At 38.7% G+C, this 7,983-nt stretch overlaps 1 protein-coding gene across 1 annotated transcript; it reads right to left on the bottom strand.

The window, feature by feature from the left end:
- Window positions 1-2,603: 2,603 nt before the first annotated feature.
- Window positions 2,604-3,740, bottom strand: LOC130018855 (craniofacial development protein 2-like; the record flags this gene model as incomplete). Its single annotated transcript, XM_056109537.1, is given in 3 exon segments — window positions 2,604-2,856; window positions 2,894-3,275; window positions 3,278-3,740. Coding segments are annotated over 3 exon segments (1,098 nt in total), but the record flags the coding sequence as incomplete, so codon positions are not given.
- Window positions 3,741-7,983: the final 4,243 nt, after the last annotated feature.

Raw genomic sequence — 7,983 nt, 5'->3', positions numbered from 1 at the left:
GTGATTATATATTCTACCCACAGATTGTGATTTTGCAGGAAACACTTAAGGCAGGAGTAGAAAATACATATGCTGACAAAGTATCTATTACAGAATAAGGTGTTATTTCTTTCTTAAGGGAAGTTTCTAAGTAAGTTCAATCTGTTGCAAATAATAGATTTATAAAGAAATGTTGCTATATCAAGGGTTCAAGGGTTTACTGTTTGTGTCAGTTATTGGTATGATGACCAAACAGTACTTTTTTTTAACCATAGCACCCTAATATTTTAAGAGACCCACTTTGTCAATGTTATCACAGGTCAGGCTGTCCAACTGATTATTATAATTCTCCTTTGGTGTTGTATTTTAGTAAGTGCTGGCAAATAAGCAAGTAATTTATTTAAACATATTAATATATGTAACATTATTTTGTAAATAGAGTAATTTATTGGGTGTTGCTGGTTACCAGATTTTCTTACCTTGCTATTCTAAATTCCCGAAAATTTTGTTGTTGCACTGTTTTTGTTTTTGCTTTGCTTTGTATAACTTTCAAGGAATATCTGTCCTAAATGGAAGATCTAATACTAACAGAATCAGTTTGATACCAAAAGGGTGGAAATCTAGAAGATTAAGAAAGTGAATTATGCTTGGTGCAAAAGAATCAGAAATTACTAAATCAAAGGTGAGAAAATGGAGTGACAGTATTTCATAATTTGGTAATAGTGAAAATCAATCAATTTTAAGTGCTCAATATTGTGATAACTACTAGACACAAACTAAATGCATAACTCTGAGAGTATAAAAGTCCCAAATAAAAATAATAATCCATTAAGAAACTATTCAATATTTATTAAGGCCAAAAATTTCTTCATAAGATCACTTAATCACTTAACTTCCCGTTAGTCGTCGATTTGCTCAAGCAGGCGCCAGTAACGTCTCCATTTGTCCCTGTCGCGTGCTAGTGTAGCCCAATGGCATCTGTTCGCTCCAGGAACATGAAGGGCCTCAAACCGATCATTCATGATCTTGACGAAGAAGTCTGACCATCTGGAAGGTGGGCGGCCACACGGTCTCTTGACATCCCGTGGAATCCAGGCGGTAACAGCTCTAGTCCAGCGGTCGTCTTTAAATCTCATTACGTGACCAGCCCATCTGATTTTCGACACCTTGGCAAATGAGACAGCATCCCTGATTCCTGACCATCAACGGATGTCAGAACTCCGGATTCTTTCTCTCATTTGAGTGAAACGTGATATTCCAAGCATAGCTCTTTCTATTCTTCTTTGGGAGACCTGAATAGTGTTCTCATCCTGTTTGCATAGGGCCCAGGCCTCTGAGGCATATGTTAATGCAGGAAGAACAGTGGAATCAAAGAGATGTGCCCGGAGCCGGAGGTTCTTCATCCTCTTAGCTATTTCTTCGACGTTCTTGAAGGCGTTCCAAGCCGCTCTCTTCCTCCTGCGCAGCTCGGGTGCCAGGTCATTTGTCATGTTGACCTCTCGACTTAGGTAGACATAGCTGTTGCATTCGGAGATGGTCGTTCCATTGAGAGCGAATGGGGCGTCAGGAACAAGGCTGTTTCTCATAAACATTGTCTTCGTAAGATTCAGCTGTAGTCCTACCTTTCCACACTCACGGTCAAAGTCGGCCAGCATTTGTGCCGCTTGGCTGATGTTTGGTGTTATTAAAACAATGTCATCAGCAAAGCGGAGGTGGTGTAATTGCCGACCATCTATCTTCACTCCCATTCCTTCCCATTCCAGTCATCGCATGATATTCTCGAGGGTGGCACTGAAGAGTTTCGGTGAAATGGTATCACCCTGCCGCACCCCTCTCTTGACATCAACGATCACTTCTTTGTAGAATGGTGAGATCCTGGTAGTGAATCTGCAATACAGCTCACGGAGGATCCTGATGTATTGGGATTGAATGCCCTGATTGGCTAGGGCTTCAATGACCACTTCCGTCTCAACAGAATCAAAGGCCTTCTTTAAATCAATGAACGTTAAGCAGAGCGGCATCTTGAACTCCCGAGAAACCTCAATGAGCTTGGTTATCGTGTGGATATGGTCGATGGTGCTGAATCCTTTGCGGAACCCTGCTTGCTCGCATGGTTGTCCTTCATCTAATGTTCTGCCAATCCTATTTAGGATGACTCGAGTGAACAACTTGTAGATGACAGACAATAGGCAGATCGGGCGATAGTTGCCAATGTCATGGATGTCTCCCTTCTTGAACAGTAGTACGGTCCTGCTGGTTTTCCATTGGGACGGAACCTTGCAATCAGACAGGTAGCAAGTGAAGAGCCGAGCCAGTGTATTGATAAGTACTGACAGCAGGTTCTTCAGGTGTTCAGGTCTGACCTTGTCTGGGCCGGGTGCTATTTGTTTCTTTACCGACGAAATGGCATGTCGGATTTCGGGAGGGAGAACGTTGGGAACGACATATCCATCCTGTGGAATTTGGTATGTCGGCAAGTGGACATGGCTATCGAAGAGATTTGAATAGAAGTCATGAATAATATTCTCCATTGCCGTTCTGGAGGATGTGATGGATCCATCAGGACATTGGAGGGCAGTCATCTTGGTCTTGTAGTTGGCGAATGACAGACGGGCGTTACGAATACTTTTCCCAGCTTCTGCCGCATCTACCAGTACTTCTGCTCTTCTCTCTTTGAGGTCTTCCTTGATCGCATCTCTGCACTGCTTTGCGAGCTCAGATGTTAGCTTGTGGTTGCCTGAGGCATGCGACAAACCATGCTGGCGAATTAACTCAAGAGTTTTCGAAGATAGGCGATTTTTTGTGGCTATCTCTCTCTTGGTGTTCCTCGCACATTCATGGAGGTGCTGAACCAGTCGATCGTATTCCTCGTCAATGGAGGTGCTGAACCAGTTGATCGTATTCCTCGTCAATGTTTTCAATAATGGCATCTTCCCTTGTTGCTGCAATAGTACCAAAGAGTTCCCAGTTGGTGGTCATTCTGGGAGTTCTCTTTTTGAACTTTGCAGCCCTTTCTCCCCGCTCTGTGAAGTAGAATTTTGCACGAAGGAGACGGTGGTCCGATCCCGTTCGAAATTTTGGGACAACAGCGACATCAGTCAGGCAAAACTGTCGATTGAATATGATGTGGTCTATTTTGTTGTGGAATCGTCCACCGGGAGACTCCCATGTCCATCGTTTAGATTCTGCCTTCTGGAACTGTGAGTTACCATGAATGGTCTTTGTCGACATGATGAACTCAGACAGTCTCTCACCCTGTTCGTGCCATTCTAGGCCATGGGTCCCGATGTGAAGTTTTCAGCTGATCTTCTCGGTCCTATCTTGGCATTAAAATCACCCACAATGATCTTGTAGAAGGTGTGGTCTTCTTTATAGAACTTCTCTAGCTCCATGTAGAACTTCTCGATTTCTCTTTCATCATAATGAGATGTTGGTGCGTAGACAACGAAGATAGAAACTGCAGGCAGTGAGCCACATCTATTCAAATGTAAACGTCCGATTCGGGTTGTTAGGCATTCGAATGAATCAATGCTCTTGGCCATGTTTGTGTTGACAAGGACACCGACGCCTCCAACACCTCTTTTATTGCATGTTCCGAGGAACAATTCTTTTCCAGAGTCGAAAACGGCATGGTGAGATTCGTGCCTTCTTGTCTCGGTCAGACCAATGATGTCGTACTTGATCATTTGCGCTTGTACCATCAGGTCCTTGATGGATGCATCTGATGCTAGCGTACGTGCATTGAAAGTACAGACGATCATTTTTGTCTTCCTTCGTTGTGGCAGCCTGGTTCGGCCTTGAGATTTTGTCAGCCTCTCCTTTCTCATCCTTCTCAGTGCTGCCATGTCGGTGAAGCCTTCAGGGTCAGGTGAATGAGACCAGTTGTAGTTACTGGTTCTGGCATATCGAATACACAGCGGATAGCTTGCCAGGCTCTTCTGTGCGGGCGGAGTACTCTCGGTAGCTTGCCAGTCTTTCCGTGAGGGATAGAGGCTTTTGGGGCGACCTCTAATCACCCTTGTAGGTGTTACCATATTTGAACCCTATCAAATATGGGTTCATAAGATAGTAGCTTCTTTTTCTAATTGAAAACTTAGATGGAACGCCCTCAAGGTCTATGAGAACGCTGAAGTGCAAGAAAATTTAACACAGATCAATAGCTAAAAAAGGTAAAGGTCACTTGGGATTCTACATTGCAGGTCTTGCCCCAGGGCATGACTAGGGTTGTTCTTATGGTTTCTAACTTTTGCATTAAAACTGAGATAAAAGTAATAAAATCATAATATAGGAATTCTATCTAATAAGAGATTTAATAGAATATAAACAAACTAAAAAACAATGACTAATGGTAGAATGTTGAGAATAAAATAACCTTCTTCTCTATGTCTCAAGGGAGGAATCTGAGGGCTCATACAGCGAAACGGACACTCAGTGAATCACTTGTGTGTGTCTGTCTTTCCTCTTCATTGTCACTTTTCAGAAACAATCTTCCTCATATTAAGCAAATAAAAGAAAATGAAACTCTAATTTTTTCAACTTTACTCCTAATTTTGAGTATTTATGAGATCAAGAGCTTATTCGGTATGCTTAGGTTGAGAAGTATATTTGAGAGTTACTTTTGTTTGGGGGCTGGAGAGATAGTACGGTGGGTAGGGCGTTTGCCTTGCTCACAGCCGACCAGGGTTTGATTCCCAGCATCCCGTATGGTCCACTGAACACCGCCAGGAGTAACTTCTGACTGAGTGCAGAGCCAGGAGCAACCCCTGTGCATCACCAGGTGTGATCCAAAAAGCAAAAAAAAAAAAAAGGTTACTTTTGTTTTGTTAAATTTAGCTATTAATACGTAGGGATGTGATAAGGAAAAAAAAAACTGCTTGAATTTGAAGAAAATGAGAGAAATGATTGAACTTAATAAAGTTTACTTCTTTATTAAACTGAAAGGTGATAATTACACCATCAAGAGACAAAGCATTAACATACAAATGCAATAACGTTGAGGACATGGAGAAAGAAAATATTATATCTTTTGTAATGTCGGATTTTTAGAAATTTTACCCTATAGGCTTGAAAATTCTCAAGTGCTTTACTCTAGCTCTGCATGTCTGTTGCTAAAGGTGGCTTGATCTGAGCCTGGTTGTAGTACCAAGGTTTTCAATAAAATGAATTATTTCTCTATTGTCAAATGAAAGAGAATTACTTATGCTTATTATTTATGAAAACTAAATGATACTCTGTAGAATAAAATTTCAAAAGATATTTATAGATCATAATAAATTTCTGCCAATTTAAAATCTTATATTTTATTTCTCAAATTTTTATTACTATCACCTACAAATTAATGCAGGCATTTTTTCAGAGATCCTTGCTCTTCATGTGCTAGGGATTATTATTATTGGGTGGATAGAATATAGATTTGAGTTTACTACCACACTTCTACCAAATATGGAATTATTCATTTTTTATAGTATCAATGCAAACATTCTCTTTATGAGCCTATCTTGTTATCGTCCTACAAAAAAATTCTATTTCTCTTCCTCCATTTTTATGTCAAAATGCAATTGAGATGAAAGATTTTATGTAATACTGTATTCTTTGTAATGCTTTTTATGACATCACGTTACGATAGAAAGTCAAACAAAATAAAAACTTATTTTATTCTGTACAACATAAACAAAATAAAATGTGAACTCTAAAGTCAAGAAATATTATCAAAAAAGAACTAATAATCTTGAATGTGAGTAATTTAATATCATAGCTATGATATGAGAGTTACTGTTTATAAAATCAAGAGGTAAAAGCATAGCAAAAGAAATTTGCAAAGCATCAATATATTAATTTATTAAGATCTTTCTATTTAGAAAAAAATAGTAAATCATTCACCACAAACTTCAAACATTTTTACTGGGCTATATTCAGCAAAAATTTAAAAGAAGAAAGGCTGCCAAAATGATACCTTTTTACCTGAATACAGAATGACAGATGGGAGCCTTCAAAGAAGAGCAGCACACATAATCTGTCTTACCTTTACAAAGATTCCTGATTCTGTCCTGCAGGCCATAACACTAAATGCCCTGGAAAAATATGACCTTGGCTACAAAATTATTGAGGAAGTCAAGCAACTGGTTGTGTGCTTAGTGGATTATGTCAACAGAGCTGAGTGAGTAAAAGATAGCTTTAGCGATTTCTTTTTCACTCAGTGATATTTATTACTACCATCCATAACCGGGATCAATACTTTTCTTTCAGGAAAAAAAAATGTTTTTGCTACTCACTTGGGAAACTGGAGACAGGTATTGTCTAAGCTGCTATACACCATTCCATGTTTGTCTCCCTAACCACAATCAAACTGTTGAGGCAGATGCAAGTTTTGGGGTTAGAATAAATTTTTTAAAAAAGTACAAACATTCCTCTTGTCTCTGAGATCCAAGTGAGTATACTGAAAGAAAAGGAGGAAAGCTAGGTGACGATAATATGAGTTGAGCTTTCAGTATCACTGTATGTTATTAACATTCTGTGGATAGTAAATGAGAATATCAGATTCATAAAGCACAGAAGAACAGGAAACTACACAGTCAGAAACCTTCTTTTTTTAATTTTTATTAGTGAGACATAATGAGGTACAGTTGTAGACTTACAAAGTTTTGTGCTTGTGTTTCAATTACACAATGATCAAATACCCATCCCTCCACCAGTGCCCATTTCCCACCACCACGGATCCCAGAACCCTTCTTTAAGGAGTAGCAGGTGTGCAGGATAATATTAAAGTCTTCCTGGTCCAGAGTTTGGGGGTTTATCCTGCAATTGTTGAGGGTTAGGGATTAGGTCTCAGGGTTCCAGTCTGGGTCTCCCAGATGCAAAGCATACACTCTTAACTCATTGAGATGCTTTCACTCTCTATAATCTAAACTATTTTATTTACTGATTTTGGTTTTAGAATCACATGGTTCTGCTCTATACTACTTGGTCTGTGTTCAGGCATCACTCCTGATGGGGCACGAGAGACCATATGAAGTATCAGGGATCAAACCCGGTAAAACTATGTGCAAGTACATGACTGACTATACTATCCCTCTGTCCCCAGTTTATACTATTTTAAGCAAATGTAGAACAAAATATAATTAATCAATCTGGAATGCTTCAACATAATACATGAAGAGTTTGAAACTAATTGATGATATATTATTTGATTTAAAATTTTTCCAATCTTATGTATTATATCATATCTTATGGGGGAGAGGGGAGCTCATATACATATATATGTATATATGTATATATATTAGGTATCTTTAAAAAGACCTAGAAATCTCAGAAGAGTAACTGATTTATTGAATCTAAACTAGGTACCAACAATTTTTTAGATAGTGCACTATAATTATGCTTAGGAAACATGCATTTAAAATTGTGTAATTTAGTGTATCCTTCAAGTTCTCAAATCAATATGTAAATAATGATAAGATACATGATTATCACTTGATACTTTACTAATTGTTTTCACTCAAATTCATAAAATTATATTTATAATCTACATCTGAGTTGCACTGAAAAGTCAGAATTTTATAGGAAGGTATGATTGCATATAAACACTAGTATCCAAAATATGATTTATAAAATAAAACCATTCATATGTCAACAAGTCCGTAAACTAGTAGGTTTTAATTATGACCTAATATAAAATAAAAACCTCATTTCTTATGTTACTGGTAATAGGTAATAGAGTTTTTTTTTGTTTCTTTGTTTGTTTGGGGATTTGTTTTTGTTTTTTTTGTTGTTTTTTTTCCTTTTGGCATTTCTCTTTCTTTATCTTTCTCTCTTTTTTTTTTCTTTTTTTATTAGTGAAAAACCATGAGGTACAGTTATAGGCTTACAAATTTTGTGCTTGGGTTTCAGTTATACAATGATCAAGTGCCCATCCCTCCACCAGTGCCCGTCATCCATCCCCACGGGTCCCAGCATCCCCCCCCCCCAGCCCTCATCCCCCCCCCCGTCCCATCCTGCCTCTGTGGC

The sequence above is a fragment of the Sorex fumeus genome, unplaced genomic scaffold (genome assembly GCF_029834395.1).
Source record: "Sorex fumeus unplaced genomic scaffold, SorFum_2.1 ptg000008l, whole genome shotgun sequence".
NCBI classification, from domain to species: Eukaryota; Metazoa; Chordata; class Mammalia; order Eulipotyphla; family Soricidae; genus Sorex; species Sorex fumeus.
This window is presented reverse-complemented; position numbering and strand designations above follow the sequence as displayed.